Source organism: Rhodnius prolixus, unplaced genomic scaffold (genome assembly GCF_049639745.1).
Source record: "Rhodnius prolixus isolate KJV_2025 unplaced genomic scaffold, Rpr scaffold_10, whole genome shotgun sequence".
NCBI lineage: Eukaryota > Metazoa > Arthropoda > Insecta > Hemiptera > Reduviidae > Rhodnius > Rhodnius prolixus.
In genome coordinates, this window is record NW_027411615.1 from 5,577,164 (window position 1) to 5,595,908 (window position 18,745).

Here is an 18,745-nt window from a genome sequence, read left to right on the forward strand (position 1 = left end):
TTTTTCTTAATAAATAGTTTTGAGCAACAAAAAACTTAGCCTACATTAGAAGGCGGTCTGTGCGGGGGCATCCAAAAATTTATTATTTGACCATCAAATTTTTTCTTATCATTGTGTGTTCAATACAATTTTGTAGAGGTTTTATTATTACTTGATCATTTTTGTACTTGATTGTTTTCATATCGAGTAATGTATATAATATAAAGCTTTACTTGAACTTGAATGGTGAAGGCAGTGGAGTAAGATTATAGTAACCTCCACGTTATCTACACCAGTCAATCCGCTAAAATTCCATGTAGTGTTTCGTGGCTGGGTTATAAACAAATAAAATTATAAATAACATGTATGTATATTTCAGAAATATTTTCTTAGTTAATACGTTTTTATAGGGCGCTAATGACCATAGTCGTCGATGTGCCAAAAAAATACGTTTTTATTGCAGATTTTAATAACAGGTGACAAAGACAAAGTTACGTTTCGCAAGAACAATTGTTATTTAACATGTCCATCGCTGACAATGTAATTTATGCAAAGACTGCTGCCACCTTGGAAAGATGTAATAGTGGCAGCAACTTTAGCTAATGCAATTCAATTTACAAAAACATTTCCTGAAGTAGATATTTTAAGATTTTCTTTACTAGAATCTTGATCTGTGTATATTGCTTCAGTTTTTCAGGTATTCAAAAGTACCTGTAGCTGAATGTACTTTGCTATCTGGAGGAAAAAACAAAGAATAGCCATTGCACGAGTTTTGGTCATGAATCCGAAAATATTCATGCTTGATGAAACTACACCGGGTTTGGATTCACTTAGCGGGTTGATTGTACAAGCAGCTTTAAACCGAGCAACACGGAGTAGAACTACTGTAAAAGTAGCACACCAATTATCAGCCATTAGCAATATTGATATAATCTTTGTTGCCCAGGTGAGATTTTTTACACGGTTTTTCCTTTAATAAATAAAAAAAATCTAATTTATGATTTCATTTACCAATTCAACTCAAATCAATGTATACCATTTCATTGATTCCCGCAAGTCAGAGCATAATATCTCGTCATAGTAACTTCATTTATCAGCTGATACCAATATGGTTGATCTATTTCAATTGATGTGTTGTAATTTACCATTTGGTAAAGATTACTTGGGGTGTTCAGTACGGTGGGATTCTAGTCTTTATTACAATTTAATAGTGGACAAAAGTGCAGTCGGGACAGAAGTAATTGTGTTTCAATGAAATAGTAAGTCTGCTAAGAGATTTGAGTATTTATGTTTTATTTTCATAATGATTGTTAACTTCAGATGCCTCTTTAGTGTTTTATCTTATTTTTTCTCTGTTAGCATGAGGAGCTTCTTGTAAAACATTAACCTTTACAGTTAAAATACATTAGAACATTAAAATTAAAATCTTCAATTCGCGTGTTGTACAATTTTGGAAAAGTAAAGAGAAGCTGAAGACTAGGTTAAATTGGTTGATAAGATGTTGGTGTTAGCAAATACATCTTGAGCATTTAGTTACTTTTATTTTTTAATGTAAAATATTAAACTATTTATTGTCATTTTCTCTTTATATGGAAACCTTCTACAAAGCCGTCAAAAGGAAAGCCCAAGAAGAGGGAATCTTCATCCAATTTGTCTATAATAGAAGATTATTAAAATCTCGCATTACCATGATTGTTGTGAAATATCTAATTTTTCAAATATCTTTTCTTTTCTTTTTTTTTGTAGCAGAAAGTCACAAATCTTGGATTTCTCAATTCAGTGGCAGTTTTTGTCATTTCTGATGTTACGATGCTTAGATATTGGCAGATGTACGCTTGCATTCAACTCTCGTATGCTGATGCGTTCAGGTAAGTTTATATGTTTTATTATTTATTTATTCTCAGGAAGTAAAATTTGTACATTGATTTTTATTTTAAAACATACACTGACTAGAGAAGAATTTAAACTACCTGTTTCATATTGGACAGGAATCTTAGCGTGATTTACTATTTTTACTGAATTAAGTGATTATTTGATTGTAGGTAGTTTTTTTCGTCTTTTTAGTTTAAAAATAGAAGAAAAAAAAATGCTAATAACTAATATCTCTTCTTTTAATAATCGGTTATATCATCCAATCCTCTTATAGAAAAATTTATCTTACACTACGATTGAAAGCTATTAAAAGTATATAATTTGAAGCACTACACTGATTTGACAACGAACAATATACAACGGTTAGATTAGTAAATTGTTTGGTCAGAGATCCGCCTGCAGCTGTAAAAGTATATTTTAATTTAACATACACTTTCTTAAAAATGATACATGGTTATAATTGGAACAATCTATGTGTTAAACGGAGTTTTATTAATCTTTAAATGATGTTTTTCTTTCCTGATTAGTGGAAAGTTTATAAAGTAATTTGTGTACCAAAATTATTAGGAAGCTTTGACCCAGCAGGAAATTCACTAATTTATTTAAAACTTTAGTGTGTTTTAAGAAGTGTGGTTTCTTTTCGGGTCGATCAACTATGGGTGCGTTCCACTAAGCGACCACAACGACCAAAACATACTTTCAGGCGTTCCACTTGGCGACCGCGGTCGTGGTCGTGGCGAAAACGTCACTAATGACGTCACTATTTTCGCTCACACAACGACCACAACGCCCCACCTTAAGAGCTGGGTCAAAGTGGGCGTTCAGAGTTGGCGCAATTTTTAAAACAAAATATGGCGACCGAAAAAATTATCTCATGTAAATGAAAGTATTATTTCATGTAAATAATAGAATGTGTTTCTCGAAAGTCTACAATAAATAAATAAATACTTATCCCTTTACATACTAAATCACTGAATAACCCAAAATCATTTACCTGAAATAACTTTTAAATTCTTCATCTGAATAAAGATCAATTACTCTGATAGCTAATAATACGTGGCCTAAGTTTTCGCTTTTTATCATTGCGATTTTGTAAAATTGCATTCCACTCTAATCGGAACTAGATAAAGAACATTCTAAAGCATTATTAATAAATATCCAACTGTTGCCACAAAAGACACTTTAATTTTATTTAAACGTAAATTTTATAAATACTCCAAAATGTAATATAAAAAATTGAATTATATATATTCTTTTAATATAAGTCAACTTTACCAATAATTAATAAAGTTTATTATAACTGCTTATAAGGGAAGGGATTAGCTATGTGGTTAGCATACTGGACTCCCACGCGGAGGTCCCGGGTTCGAATCCAGCAGCTGACCCTTAGATTTTCTCTTCGTAGGAGCTTCTTACAGCTCACTGTCCGGTGACGGACAGTGTTGTCTGTAACGAGAGAACGAGAAAAAAGCTCCGGGCGCCAATAACCTTAGATGTTGACGCGCCTTAAATCATATATTAAAAAAAAAAAAAAAAAAAACTGCTTATAAACGGGGTAAAAATTAAAATATAACCTCTTCAAGCTTCTAACTTATTTTCGAGGCCGCCATATGTAATGTTTACATGAACGGTTAAAACGCCCACAGACCATTCCACTTGGGTTTTCGATCGCAACGCTCGCAAGCAAGTGGAACGGCCAAAACCGCGGTCGTGAGCGTGGTCGTTGTGGTAGCTTAGTGGAACGCACCCTATAATTATCGAGTTGTTTAAAAATTACGTACTTTTTTGATTGATCAAGATTAATTACTGTCTGTTGATCTCGTTTATCTTATCGACGACATCTCTAATGAATTTGATCAAGACATCCATAATAGCATTCTCGTTCATAAGCTTAGGCATTTTGGGTTTTTTATTTCTCATCAATTACTTTTTCTAGTCATTTAGAATCAGCTGATATAATAACCTACTCAATGTTCGGAATCTTGGGGAACCTTAGATTTAAGTTTAGGTTACTGTAAATTTAGGTAAAGGACAAAAAAAAATATAATAAAGTTCCGTGTAAATGTATATTTTTTCAGTAGAATAAATAATTATAAGGCGTGATAATATGACAAGCATTACAATACTTTCTACAGTTTAAAAAGTTAACAAAAATTAGGAATAATCAAACCAATCAAATATAATAATAATAATAATTGGTTAAATCTGGCATTCATTTTACATGATTGTAGTAATATTTCTATTTTTTCAAATATCTTTTTCTTTTTTTTTGGTGCAGCAAATCACAAATCTTGGGCTTCTCAATTTAATGAAATTAATGTTACTTCACTGGCAATACTACCACGCTTAGACATTGGCTGTCTGCATTCAACTCATTGCTGATGCGTTCACGTAAGTAAGTTTCTTTATATTATTACTTTTTTTTACTGTTAGGAAGTGAAATTTTTACATCATTTATTTTTATTTTAAAACATAACCCTGACTAGTGAACCACTTGTTGCTTAATGAACAGGAATCTACGCGTGATTTGCTGTTATTACAGAATTTAATAATTATCTGCTTGTACATAATTTTCGTTCGTCTTTTTAGTTTCAAAATAGAAGTTTAAAAGGGAAAAAATAATTTTAATAACCAATATCTCTTATTTTAATAATGGGTTGGTTATATCATCCAGTCTTCTTATAGAAAAAATTATCTGTGCACTACGATTGAAAGCTATTAAAAGTTAAAAGTATACAATTTCTTGACAATGATCAATTATACAGCAGTTAGAAGTATAACGCCTGCAGCAGTAAAAGTATATTTTAATTCAACAAACACTTTTTTAAAAAAGATATATGGTTCTAATTTAAACAATCTTTGTGAAAAATGGAATATCTTTTAGAATGCGAAATTAGTAAATATTAGAAATAATGTAGGGTTTATCAATCTTGAAAGGATGTATTTCTTTCCTGATCAGTGAAAAGTTTATAATGTAATTTGTGTACCAAAATTAGACCCAGCTCTAATTTATTTAAATCTTCCGTGTGTTCTAAGCAGAGTGTTTCCATTCCCGTTTGATCAACTATTATTAACGTGTTGTTTGAAAATTACTTACTTTATTGCTTGATTAAGATTAAGTACTGTCGTGTTGATGTCGTTTATCTATCGACAACAGCTCTAATGCATTTCTTTAAGTCAGTTTACCTGTTCATAAGCTAAGGCATTATAGGTGTATTAGAAACCTTCTAAACTGGATTTTCGATTTCCTAATGAATAGAACGAATCTAAAATAAATACTTTAAACAGTTATTGCAGTAATGAGCAGTTTCAGGCGTTCCTCTGGTTTGACACCTTGGACCATTTCTTACTTATTTTCATTAACGGTGTTGTTTCTATATTCTCTGAACTTCTTTTCTTACGTACGCTAACGATAACAAATATTTTTTAATAGTTTCTATCTTAGGTAAATGTATATCTCATCAGGATAAATCCTGTTAATTGTATACATATGTAACTCTTTTTTAATGTCCAATATGCTTGAATGTTTTTAATTTAGTTTATTCCGTTATAAAAATTCAATTATTGTATATTTACCTAATATGGTAAATGAATTTTTTTTATTTATTTATTTTCCCATCGATAACTGAGAATCAGCTGATATAAAAACATTCACAATGTTGGGGTACCGTAGGTTAGGTTATTGTAAATTAAGGGAAAGGAGAAGAAAACAGAGTTAATTAAGATCTTTGGAAATATATATTTTTATTTAAGATTAAATAATTATAATACGTTCTACAGTTCAACAAAGTTAACAAAATTTATGTATAATCACTAGTTATTTGAAATATGACATTATTTCAGGCTGCTGGTTTTAGAGGTGCTCGTGTTGATAGCTACTTTCTCTTTCATTGCAACAAGTTGCACAGCATTGATTTCTGGATGGGAATTGACACTACTTCTGTTGCTGGTAGTATCTATAAAGATAATTGTACAAAGGTTAGTGAAGTTCTATTTTTAAAATCAGTTTTTTTTTTTTTCTTAAGCGTTTATAATCTCTTTTTCAAATTTCAGTCTCATTACTGTTGTTTTCTTTATTTTTCCTTTTTATATAAATTTTGAATGTATCTTATTAAGAACATACCAATTAAAAATGCTTCACTTATTAGGAAATTTTTCGTATTCCAAAAAATATATTAATAAATAAAATAATAATAACAATAAAATAAAATAAAAACGAAAACAAGAAGAAACAGAGACTGAAAAAGAAATAGATATTATTACAAATATTAAATAAAGTAAAAAGCAGTACATTTTAATATACTTATATAATTTATTCAAATAGTTATATAACAGTAAAACAAAAATTTGGTATAGGTAGCAAGAGGAATCGTGTTAATTTGAGAACTGTACTGGGAGTAAAGAGGAAGGATTCCTCTCAGGACGTTGCACTAAATATTTACTTCCACCTTTCACGTAAGTTCTTTAAAATTATTTTGCATGTTGCATGTAATCAGCTAAACTGGCTACGTGGCTAACTGGTTAAACGTGCTACCTGGTTACCTAGTTAATCAATTAAACTTGTTAGCTAGTTACTCTGTTAAACTGCATAACTGGTTAATCAGTTCAATCGGTTTTACTGGTATATCTGTATAACAGGTTTACTGGTTATCTAGTTAATCGGATAGACGGGCTAACTGATTTAACTGATAAATCGGTTAAACTGGATAACTGGTTAATTCGTTATTCGGCTTAGCGGCTAACTAGTTAGATGGTCTAAGGACATATTACTGGTCAGGTAATGTTAATCATCATCCAAATTGAATTCAAGCACTCTATAATGACTATAATATTCACTATTAATCACATCGTCAACGAACTTGTTTTTGAAAAGTGTCTCTAAACATATTCAAATATTCAGGAATATACTGTCCCACTCAGAAACATTACTACTTGACAGAACAGTTTCCATATTTATACTGTTCATTACTTTTGTAATATGGTTAAATCCTCTATTATAACTCATTTAATTATTTTTACGGATCCATCTATACTTCCAGCAAATACGACCTTATTTATGAGGTAATTTGCATCCATTCTATTTTGATAATAAACTAAACTAGATTCTCTAACTGTGGATCTGTGGATTATGTAATACTACATAAACTAAAACTTTTTTCATATATACATTTTTATCTTCGTAGGTAAAAGAAAGTTTAAATTTTTTGAAAAAAGGTTTTAATTTAATTGAAATTCTGTTATATTTTCCAATCACTGAACTATTTTGTATTCTGTATCAAAAAAATTAGTATATTAGTAGCATGTTTGTTGTTGTATTGTTCAATCAGAGTAATCTTATTGATAAATAATAAATATGTTTTTTGAAAATATATTTCATTTTCTTTGAAAGAAAGGGTTAGATTCTTTAAAAAGTGATTTAAACTTTCATTTATTTAATTTTTATGAATACATAATCAGTTATTATACATTTCTTTTTCTAGGTTCTTAATTCAAGCTAAACTCAGTAAAAACTAATTATTTTAAGTACATAAATATTGGTGATTGTATCTAATGTTGATTTTCAGATTAAATACCTCTGATACTGGAGTACTGGCAGCAAAACTGTTCATTAATAGAAGCCCAAGTGAAATAGATGTAAATCATCTATCCTAGGAAATTTTTCTGAAGAATCAATTAATAAAACAAGTATTTATGTAGTTACTATATGTAATATGCACGTTAATTTCACAATGTAATGTTAAAATTTTTACTTCTAATTGCATGTTCTTTGTTTTTAATATACTGTTTAATTTGTTTGCTGTATAAAAAAAAATTATAAATTTTAAAAAAGAATCTTATTTATTCTCCTTTTCATTTAAAAAAACTTCCACAGCGAACAGACAACAGGATGAAAGAAATAATTTCCCAAAATAAAAATAAACTGTTAAAGATGTTTATTAACATGTTCAAACAGATAAATTGTTAAAAAGGATATAATTTAAAAAAATAAAATAAAAAGGAAAACCTGAAAAAAGGTTAGAAATAGCTGCGAGAGTGGAAGGAATAAAAAAGAAAGACTTTAATTAAAAAAGGTTAAAAAACCATTGGAAATAGTCTGTTAATTTCAGTGTAATGCTGTTGTTTCTGCATTTGATAGTTAATATTGAAGGCAATCCTAGATAGTAAATGTTGAGTCGATCTGTTTAGAAAATAAAGAAGTAAAGAACATTGAAAAAAGGAAATAATTATAAAAGAAAGTTTAGTTTTAATAATTGCCACAAGGTAGAAGCACTTACTGGACCCGTCAAATATATAAACACATTTTAGTTTACATATTTGTCACTAGGTAGCACTACAACTATATACAGCTGTCAAGATTTCTCTTCAGTACGATTTGAGCATTTTAGGGGAGTAGGTCGCTCTGTCGCTCGTCACCTTAAACATATCTACTCTAGTCTCACATCATCGAATACGAAAAAGTTATGAATGATAACATATGTCTGCCTAGTCAAAAATCACTGTCATAAACATACATGGAAGTTCTTGTAAAAAAAAATATTTCTAATATGTCTAATCAAAAATAAAAATTATTCTAAAATGTAATCGAGTTCTTGTATAAGAATAAAAAAAAAAAAAATATTTCTAAAATCAAATATGAAAGAGGTATCAGTATCATACCATATGTCTGTCTAGTCAAAAATAAAAATTATTCTAAAACGTAATTCCCCACCCTCCCACCCTGCAAATAACACACATATATAGTATGGCAGTACTATTGCACATTCGACAAGCAAGAAACATTTTATGTATTGTTCTCAGCATAAAACAATTTATTTTAGCTTACTTCCGGTATCAATAATTAACAAATAATTAATGCCATCTAACTATAATGTTGCCTAATTTAAAAAAAGCTCGAGGTACTTAATAATTAATAAAAATAATGGAGTTAATAACGAATGAACTGCAGTTTGTACTGTCACTCCTAGGTAGCAAAACAATCACTATTTAAACGATTAAAAATTCACTTTCCAGACTGGAGGCCTTTTTTAACAATTTTTTTTAATGTTATGTTAATTCTTTTTTTTTAATTATTTTTAATTCCTTATTATTTAAGAGATTAAAAGGGGGAAAAACCAATATTATTAATACACTATTTTTTTATTATTATAAAATTATTTATAAACTTTTTTACAAAAAGTTTAATAAATTCTTTACAGAGTTTGGGAAAACTTCAATCGACTGGTGACTCACAAGACTTATACAGGACCTTCTTAAACGCACATTTAACCATATTAGTGACTCGCAAGACTTACGAGTATATATCCTAAAATTTGCTCACATTTAACCAGATACACTTAAAAAAAAAATATCCCCTCGAAAATAATTAAATGATTTATTTGTTGTAGCATTTTTATTTCGAGAACAAATATATTAAGTTACACCTATTATAAAACTCCAAATTATGGTGCTTGTAGGTTCTCTTAGGTTATGCAACATATGCTTATCAGTTATCAGTGACTTGTCTTTGCTGTGCGAGAGACGTAGTTGTATTTGATGTTGATAGTTGTTATAGCTGCAATATTTCCTGTAGTTTGGAGATAAGAGTTAGTAAACCTGCACAAGTAAGTTGAAATACTATTTCTCTACTTGAAATACCATAAGCTATCTAGCCCAAGTGTTCTTATTTCCAAATTTCAGACATTAATTCTCTATTTTTGTTAATTATAATTTTAAGTAAATTTTTTAATTTTGTACGATTTCGGGTATATTCTCTTTTCTTTCATTGAGAAATGTGTTCATTTTCAATTACCAAAAACAACTTAATAGTAGAGTATCCAATGTATTTTAATTGAATGTTCTTGAATCATAATATTATGTACTAAAGATGCTGTAGAAGTAATCCCAAAACTATAAGTTCTTAAAAAGGTTTGAATTTTATTATTTTTCTGAAATTGTTATACTGTTTTCAAATAGCTATCATCGAGCTATCAGCTAAATAATCTAATCATTAATTTTTCTGGCGCTGTATTTTTTCTTTCGGTATCATTTGCACAGATCCAGTTTGAGGCTCGTTCGTGGTTTTGTAAATAGCGTCAGAAGCTTGAAAGATTTTCATAAAAAATTAAGGACTTACTGTTGCGTTTCTTAAGTTCGCTGAAAGCGTCTAATAGTAGAACTCCATGAAATCTTACTAGTTATTAAGAAACAGAAAAGTAGTTTCTTTTGTTAATACCAAGATTGAACCTTCATCTTTTCAAAGTAAAATTTGGACATCTTCAGCAATATTAGATTGGATTTACTTACTTATTTATTAATTTAAATTATTACGGTCGAACTAATTTTTCTACTAACAAACTATTACATATAACTTGACTGACTCACAAAATACCATCTCACTAATTTGGGTTCAGGTCAAAGTGTTTATCAATAACATCAAGTTGAACATATCGTGCATAAAGTAGAAAACAGTAAGTACACAGCAGCTATATCTTGATTTAGCTGATATCTGACTGCTGTACAAAATTAGGTAGACTTAGGCTATTAATTACATTATTCAAATCTTACTATCTTTTTTAGAAGACTTTGCTTTTTTAGGTAAGATTAATAAAAATTTTAATATAGAATTACATTTTGTTTTGAAAATAAATAAAAAAAAAAATAGCTGGAATCAGCTGCTTAGATAACCTTTACTTACCAGCTGATCAGCCTGACCAGTTACCGACAGCCATCTTTAACTCGTTCGTGGTGTCTCTTTATTAACGTGACTTTTTAAGTGAACATTAGTGAGTGATAAAGTGATGTTCGGGTTTACAAATTGAGTTTAAGTTATACTTAGTGCGTGATATACAGTTTTAGTGTAAATAGTATTGTGAATTATTTTAAAACGTGTCAAGTTCTGTTGGATAGTGATCTATTAAGATGCTGATGAACTTGGATATTCTTTTAGCAAGGTAAGACTTTATTATCAATTATTTAATTATATTTTATTATTCTTGCAAGAAAACAGCATGTTATCATTCAATTATTACTTACAAATGAATATCAGTGCTTTTTCTTGACTATGCTCAGTGTTGGTTAATTCTTTAATTTTGAACACAACAAAAAGTATTTAAATTGATCTCTAAACCGTTTTGATGAATTCTTTGACCTTTATTTTTAATCGACTACGAGTTCAAAATTAGTATTCTTAGTTTACACTGGGTCAAAAAAGTTTGTGAACACTTACCTAAATTTTATTTTTTTTTATCTTAGTAGAAACTTCTTTTTTTCTCTCAAATGAAATCATACTATCTTTTTTAGGTAAGATTAATAAAAATTTTAATTTAGAGTTACATTTTGTTTTGAAAATAAATGAAAAAAAAAATAGCTGGAATCAGCTGCTTAGATAACCTTTACTTACCAGCTGATCAGCCTGACCAGTTACCGACAGCCATCTTTAACTCGTTCGTGGTGTCTCTTTATTAACGTGACTTTTTAAGTGAACATTAGTGAGTGATAAAGTGATGTTCGGGTTTACAAATTGAGTTTAAGTTATACTTAGTGCGTGATATACAGTTTTAGTGTAAATAGTATTGTGAATTATTTTAAAACGTGTCAAGTTCTGTTGGATAGTGATCTATTAAGATGCTGATGAACTTGGATATTCTTTTAGCAAGGTAAGACTTTATTATCAATTATTTAATTATATTTTATTATTCTTGCAAGAAAACAGCATGTTATCATTCAATTATTACTTACAAATGAATATCAGTGCTTTCTCTTGACTATATTCAGTGTTAGTTAATTCTTTAATTTTGAACACAACAAAAAGTATTTAAATTGATCTCTAAACCGTTTTGATGAATTCTTTGACCTTTATTTTTAATCGACTACGAGTTCAAAATTAGTATTCTTAGTTTACACTGGGTCAAAAAAGTTTGTGAACACTTACCTAAATTTTATTTCTTTTCTCTTAGTAGAAACTTCTTATTTTTTCTCATATGAAATAATACTATTCGGTAAATCAGTTTTTTTCTTATAAAGTCTATTATATTTTTTTTACAGGAATTTCATAATGAAACAAATCAAACAACACCACACATGAATGAATAATAATAAAAATCTTTGAACAACATGTACATAATAAATTATTCTTACACATTGTACATGTATTATAAATTTTAAAAACTTGTAGGACCTTCTTTGTTTCTAGTCACTTCCAACAAGCGAGCATTCATCGATCCTGCTAATTTTGTATTCGTCAACGTTGGAATTTTATCCCATTCTTCTAAAATAGCGTTTTTGAACTTGATCACGGTTTCTTATTTCTCTTTTATTGATTTGGCAAATTGGTTCGATTGGGTTAAGGTCTGGCGATTTTCGAAGGGTGTTTGGGCGCCCGGTTGTATTATATAAAGGTAGGGTTACCATTTATTTTTTACGCCAAACCGGGACAGTCAGGTAAAAATAAATAAATAGTATAATTTGTTAGATTTTTTTCATTGTTATTAAAGTATAACTTACACTTTTATGAATATTTTGCTATTACGAATTATTAATATTATTGAGTGTCACAAAACTAAACGTATATCGTAAAAAATCACAAAAAATTTAGGATAAATATAAATATATAATAAAATACACTTACATATTAATAGTAGTAATATAATATATGTATATTATTTACTTGTACAACAGTATTTCTCAGAAAATTGTACTTTTTTTAGAAAGTTTTCGTCATTTCTAATTAAATCATAAAATTTACTATATTTCAAATTTAGATTAGTTTTATAAAATAATAAGGCACCAACGTTACACACAAGCAAACGATTTCTTTATATTTACTAATATTAAATATTTTTTTTTAACCTTTAACATCCGGGACACATTTAACAACCTGCTGGGACGCTGGGACAAGTGCTTAAAATCGGGACAGTCCCGGCCAAACCGGGACGTATGATAACCCTATATAAAGGCATTCCCAAGTTTTTAGTGCAGTATGTTTCGGGTCGTTTTCTTGTTGAAAGAAAAACATTCCATCCAACCCCATTTTTTTTTAGCTTTCTCTTAGATTGTATCTTAATATTTTTTAGTGAACATTAGTTCACTTTTTAAGTGAACATTAGTGCGTGGCAAAGTGAAGTTCGACTTTATAAATTGAATTTAAGTTATACTTAGTGCGTGATATACAGTTTTAGTGTAAATAGTATTGTGAATTATTTTAAAAAGTGTCAAGTTCTGTTGGATAGTGATCTATTAAGATGCTGATGAACTTAGATATTCTTTTAGCAAGGTAAGACTTTATTATCAATTATTTAATTATATTTTATTATTCTTGCAAGAAAACAGCATGTTATCATTCAATTATTACTTACAAATGAATATCAGTGCTTTCTCTTGAATATGTTCAGTGTTAGTTAATTCTTTAATTTTGAACACAACAAAAAGTATTTAAATTGATCTCTAAACCGTTTTGATGAATTCTTTGACCTTTATTTTTAATCGACTACGAGTTCAAAATTAGTATTCTTAGTTTACACTGGGGCAAAAAAGTTTGTGACCACTTACCTAAATTTTATTTATTTTTATCTTAGTAGAAACTTTTTTTTTTTTTCTCAAATGAAATCATACTATCTTTTTTAGGTAAGATTAATAAAAATTTTAATTTAGAGTTACATTTTGTTTTAAAAATAAATAAAAAAAAAAAACAGCTGGAATCAGTTGCTTAGATAACCTTTACTTACCAGCTGATCAGCCTGGCCAGTTACCGTCGGCCATCTTTAACTCGTTCGTGGTGTCTCTTTATTAACGTGATTTTCTTAGTGATATTAGTGAGTGTTAAAGTGAAGTTCGGGTTTACAAATTGTGTTTAAGTTATACTTAGTGCGTGATATACAGTTTTAGTGTAAATAGTATTGTGAATTATTTTAAAAAGTGTCAAGTGCTGTTGGATAGTGATCTATTAAGATGCTGATGAATTTAGACGGTTTTTCTGCTAGGTAAAAATATTACTAGTTCTACAGCTTGAATCTTCTAGATATAAGTAGTAACTTCCGATGTTTCCAATAAATGTAATACCTTTCCACAATTTGGGTATAATGTATTTCTTTTCTTGTATTCCATCACAGGTTTTCTTTAATGTTCACTACTATCAAATGAGACAAAACTATGAAAGCATTTTCTTTAGAAACTAGGTTGACTGTCTCTAGTCTTGTATGTTATGGCATGGGGGTGTACTGAATGTCTGCTTGGCTGGCTGTAGATACAAAGTTATGGGGCTCTTCAATCAATGTAACTTCTAAATACATCTCATCGACTGTTGGTAAGTAAATTTACTAATTCTCCATTAATTTAGATTATAAAATAAACGTTGGTTTTCTTGTTAACTCATTATAAAAAAATTTCCTCCAAGTCAAGAAAATTCATTTGCTTTAAGAAAATGAATTCGTTTATGAAATCTTTTTACTCCCAATGCTAGTTTCATTGTTTTAATTTTTTTATTGGCAATCTATTTCATTATATAAGGAAACTAACTTGAAAAGCCAATAAATTGAAGTTGACGAGGATAAGATAATTTGAACGTAATGAGTACCTGAAATATAAATAAATAATAACATACTTAGATTTGCTGGGCGGCAAATATTACTTCTTTTTCAAAAAAATTCGCCAGCTCATATTTAAAACATGGTTTGCCATACAAATTGTATTAGTGAAAGGTTGAGAGCACTTTATTGAATTGTTCAAGATTTTATTTTTTGGCTAGCTAATCATGTATTTTTAAATACAAAAAAAAAAAACTTTCGGTACGTATAGTAGAAAAATAATTATTAGTTATCATTTGTTTTAAGAATATAGTAACTTAATCAGTAGGTGTAGGGAATCAAACAGTAAGAACAAAGTATTAGTTTACTATAGCTTTTATTGTAACTTTTTTAACTACAATAAATTACAATTAGTTTTGAATTATCATTCTTCTTATAGTTGAAACATTTCAAACTAATTTAATGTTGTATTCATAATGTTCCTGAAGACAAGCTACCGAGCATGGATCAGGGTCCGAAACTGATGTAGAACTGGATCCAACTAATGCCTTGAAACAGAAGAGCACAATTGACCTATTATGCACTGTTACAGGTATGATAAAGTATCTAAAGTAATATAATTGGTTAATCTTTTAACCAGTTAAACTAGCTAACTGTTACACAGGTTAAACTGGTTGTACTTGTTATACTGTACTGGTACACTGATTAAAGATTCTAATCGGTTGCACTGGCTAACTGCTTTTACTAGTTAACTAGTTAAAACTGTAACACCAGTGTAAACAGTTATGCTCGGTTAACTGGTTAAAATAACTACTTAATCGGTTTTATCGGTTAACACTGATTATCGGTTAAACTGGTTTTACTGGTTGACTGGTTAATCACTTAAACTTGTTACTAGTTAATCGGTTGAACTGGTTAATCTAGTTTAATGGGTTACTATTGTCACTTCGCTTCGCCTGGCAACTTATTTTCTTCTCCTACTAACTTACTTTCTTCATTTATCCACTTATTGTTTTACCTATCCACTTATATCACAGTATAGGCTGGTAGGTAGATCGATAAGTGGATAGATAAATACAATAAGTTGATAGGTGAAGAAAATAAATGATGGGTGAAGAGAAATGAGTGGATAAATGGCAAAGGTAACCAGCTGAACTAGATTAACCAGTTTAACGGAATAACTAGTTAAACTAGTTAGCCTGTTAAACCGTTAAACCGATTAAGTACTAAAGCAGTTAAACTGGTTAACAAAGTAACTAGCCGATTAACTAATTGACTAGATAAACTAGTCTGTTAAAAATGATTACCTAGCTAGCCAATTTAATTAATTGAACCTGTTTAACCGATAAACTGAACCACTTTAACCAATTAACTATTTAAACAGTATAACCTATTTAACGCAGTTATCTGGTTTAATTGGCTAATGGGTTAACCAGTCAACCTGGTTAACTAGTAATCGGTTAAACTAGTTTAACTAGCTAACTGCTTGAACTAGTTTATCGGTTGAACTGTCTAACTGGTTAAGGTACAACTGGGTAACTAGTTAATCGGGTAAACTTGTTAACTGTTATCGGACATAATAGCAACTCGTTAACTGGCTAAACTGGTTGAATTAGTTCAACTGGTTACCTTTGTCATTTATCAATTAATTTTCTTCACCTATCAATTGATTCTTTTAACTGTCCACTTCTTGATTATCCGCCTATATTAGAGGTATAAGTGGACTGGTAAGTGGATAAATGAAGAAAATAAGTTGTAAGGTGAAACGAATTGACAAAGGTAACCATTTGAATTAGTTTAACACGTTTAGCCAGTTAACCAGTTGGCTACTTTGACTGATGAACAGTTAACAAGTTTAACCGATTAACATACTACCAAGTAATACCCTTAATCAGTTAGCCAGTTTAACCGATCATCTAGTTAAACCAGTAAGCTAGTTAAACTAGTTTAATCAATTAACTAGTAAATCAGGTCGTCTAGTTAAACCCATTAGCCGATTAAACCAGTTAACTAGTTGATAGATTATACTGGTTAACAAGTTAATCGGTTAAACTGGTTAATTAGTTTATCGGTTAACCTGGCTAACTGGTTAGTTAAATTGGTTAACTAGGTAATTCTTTTTACTGTCTGGCTAGTTTATAACTGGTCGGTCAATTAGTTAATCGGCAAAACTGGCCGGCTGCTTTGTTAACCAGTTGTATAACTGATTAGGTTAGATTAGATTAAGTTAGGCTAGGGTAGGTTAGGTTAAGTTAGGGCTAGGTTAATTAAGCTAGGGTAGGTTAGGTTAAGTTAAATTAAGCTATCATAAGCTAACCTAACCCCCCCTTTTACTTAGGTTAAGTTAGGGTAGGTAAGCTAACCTAACCTAACCACAACGATTTACTAGTTAACCAGTTAAACCAGGTTCCAGTTTAACCGGTTAACTTTAATTCAGCTAAACCGGTTACGCAGTTCAACCGATTAACTAGTTAACCAGTTAAACCAGTCTGCCAGTTTAACCGGTTAACTAGGTAATCGGCTCAACCAGTTACCCAGTTCAACCGATCAACTAGTTAACCAGTTTAACTAGTCAGCCAGTTTAACCGGTTAAGTAGCTAATCAATTTATCTGGTTTACCGGCTAAGAGGTTGAACTATTCATCCCGGTTAACTAGTTAATCTGACACTTGGTTTAACTAGTTAAATTGAGTAACCAGTTAATCGGTTTTATTGGCTGACTAGTATAAGCCAAATAACTTATTACCTAGTTATCCAGTCAGCCTGTCAACCAGATGAACCATTAAACCGATTAGCTGATTATCTATCCAGTTCAACGGATAAACTATTTTACTAGTTAAACCAGTTAGCCAGTTTAACCCAATAAACTAAGCAGAATAACGAATTAAACAGTTATGCAGTTTAACCGATTTATCAGTTAAATCAGTTAGCCAGTCTATCCGATTAACTAGATAACCAGTAAACCTGTTATACAGATACACCAGTAAAACCAATTTAACCGATTAATCAGTTATGTAGTTAACAGATTAACTAGCTTACAAGTTAAACAGATTAACTAGGTAACCAGGTAGCACGTTCAACCAGTTAGCCACGTAGCCAGTTTAGCTGATTACATGCAACATGCAAAATAATTTTAAAGAACTTACGTGAAAGGTGGAAGTAAATATTTAGTGCAACGTCCTGAGAGGAATCCTTCCTTTTTACTCCCTGTACAGTTCTCAAATTAACACTATTCCTCTTGCTACCTATACCAAATTTTTGTTTTACTGTTATATGAACTATTTGAATAAATTATATAAGTATAATAAAATGTACAGCTTTTTACTTTATTTAATATTTGTAATAATATCTATTTCTTTTTCAGTCTCTGTTTCTTCTTGTTTTCGTTTTTATTTTATTTTATTTTTATTATTATTTTATTTATTAATATATTTTTTGGAAAACGAAACATTTCCTAATAAGTGAAGCATTTTTAATTGGTATGTTCTTAATAAGATACATTCAAAATTTATATAAAAAGGAAAAATAAAGAAAACAACAGTAATGAGACTGAAATTTGAAAAAGAGATTATAAACGCTTAAGAAAAAAAAAAAACTGATTTTAAAAATAGAACTTCACTAACCTTTGTACAATTATCTTTATAGATACTACCAGCAACAGAAGTAGTGTCAATTCCCATCCAGAAATCAATGCTGTGCAACTTGTTGCAATGAAAGAGATAGTTGCTATCAACACGAGCACCTCTAAAACCAGCAACCTGAAACAATGTAATATTTACTTATGTAATTTAAATAACTAATGATTATTCTTAAATTTTGTTAACTTCCTAAACTGTAGAACGTATTATAATAATTATTGTAGTTAAAAAAGTTACAATAAAAGCTATAATAAACTAATATTTTGTTCTTACTGTTTGATTCCCTATACACCTACTGATTAAGTTACTTCATTTGAAAAAAAAAAAACATTTTTTTCCTACTATACGGACTGCTATTTCCAGTTTCCAATTTGTTTTTTTAGTACACCATTAGCTAGCCAAAAAAAAATTGAGTAAACTGAAATCTTGAGCACTTCAATAAATTGCTCCCGTCCTTTCACTAATACATTTTTCTTGGCAAACTAGATGTTTTAAGTATGGGTTTTTTTTTTTTTTTTAAATGAAGTAATATTTGCACGTTATGCATGTTATTATTTATTTATATTTCAGGTACTCATTACATTCTAATTATTTTTTCCGCGTCAACTCTAATTTATGTGCTTTTCAAGTTAGTTTCCTTATATAATGAAATAGATTGCCAACAAAACATTTAAAACAAAATTTTTTAGCATTGGGACTAGAAAATTTTCATAAACGAATTCATTTTCTTAAAGCAAATGAATTTTCTTGACTCGAA

General features: G+C 29.5%; 1 protein-coding gene and 1 long non-coding RNA gene across 6 annotated transcripts; both read left to right on the forward strand.

The window, feature by feature from the left end:
- Positions 1-209: 209 nt before the first annotated feature.
- LOC141457183 (uncharacterized) lies at positions 210-7,683 on the forward strand. Of its 3 annotated transcripts, none has more exons than XM_074133813.1 (7): positions 210-343; positions 669-925; positions 1,726-1,847; positions 4,130-4,246; positions 5,695-5,829; positions 6,208-6,306; positions 7,416-7,683. In XM_074133813.1, the coding sequence occupies exons 2-4, from the start codon at positions 701-703 to the stop codon at positions 4,158-4,160; spliced, it is 378 nt and encodes a 125-aa protein (XP_073989914.1). In that variant the 5' UTR covers positions 210-343; positions 669-700; the 3' UTR covers positions 4,161-4,246; positions 5,695-5,829; positions 6,208-6,306; positions 7,416-7,683. The 3 variants fall into 3 exon arrangements, with proteins under 3 accessions (XP_073989914.1, XP_073989913.1, XP_073989915.1); XM_074133812.1 differs by having other exon boundaries at positions 4,130-4,242; XM_074133814.1 differs by having other exon boundaries at positions 1,729-1,847; positions 4,130-4,242.
- A 1,659-nt stretch (positions 7,684-9,342) lies between these two features.
- On the forward strand, positions 9,343-18,123 carry LOC141457184 (uncharacterized). Of its 3 annotated transcripts, none has more exons than XR_012460245.1 (4): positions 9,343-9,452; positions 13,938-14,131; positions 14,840-14,943; positions 17,996-18,123. It is a non-coding gene; the product is annotated as an uncharacterized lncRNA (long non-coding RNA). The 3 variants fall into 3 exon arrangements; XR_012460246.1 differs by having other exon boundaries at positions 9,345-9,452; positions 13,997-14,131; XR_012460244.1 differs by lacking the exon at positions 9,343-9,452 and having other exon boundaries at positions 12,454-14,131.
- Positions 18,124-18,745: the final 622 nt, after the last annotated feature.

Excerpts from the sequence above, each read along its gene's own strand:
- LOC141457183 (XM_074133813.1), top strand. The coding sequence starts at position 701 with ATGTACTTTGCTATCTGGAGGAAAAAACAAAGAATAGCCATTGCACGA. Across the intron at positions 926-1,725 it reads ATATAATCTTTGTTGCCCAG|CAGAAAGTCACAAATCTTGG; the intron begins GTGAGATTTTTT and ends TTTTTTTTGTAG. Across the intron at positions 1,848-4,129 it reads TCGTATGCTGATGCGTTCAG|CAAATCACAAATCTTGGGCT; the intron begins GTAAGTTTATAT and ends TTTTTGGTGCAG.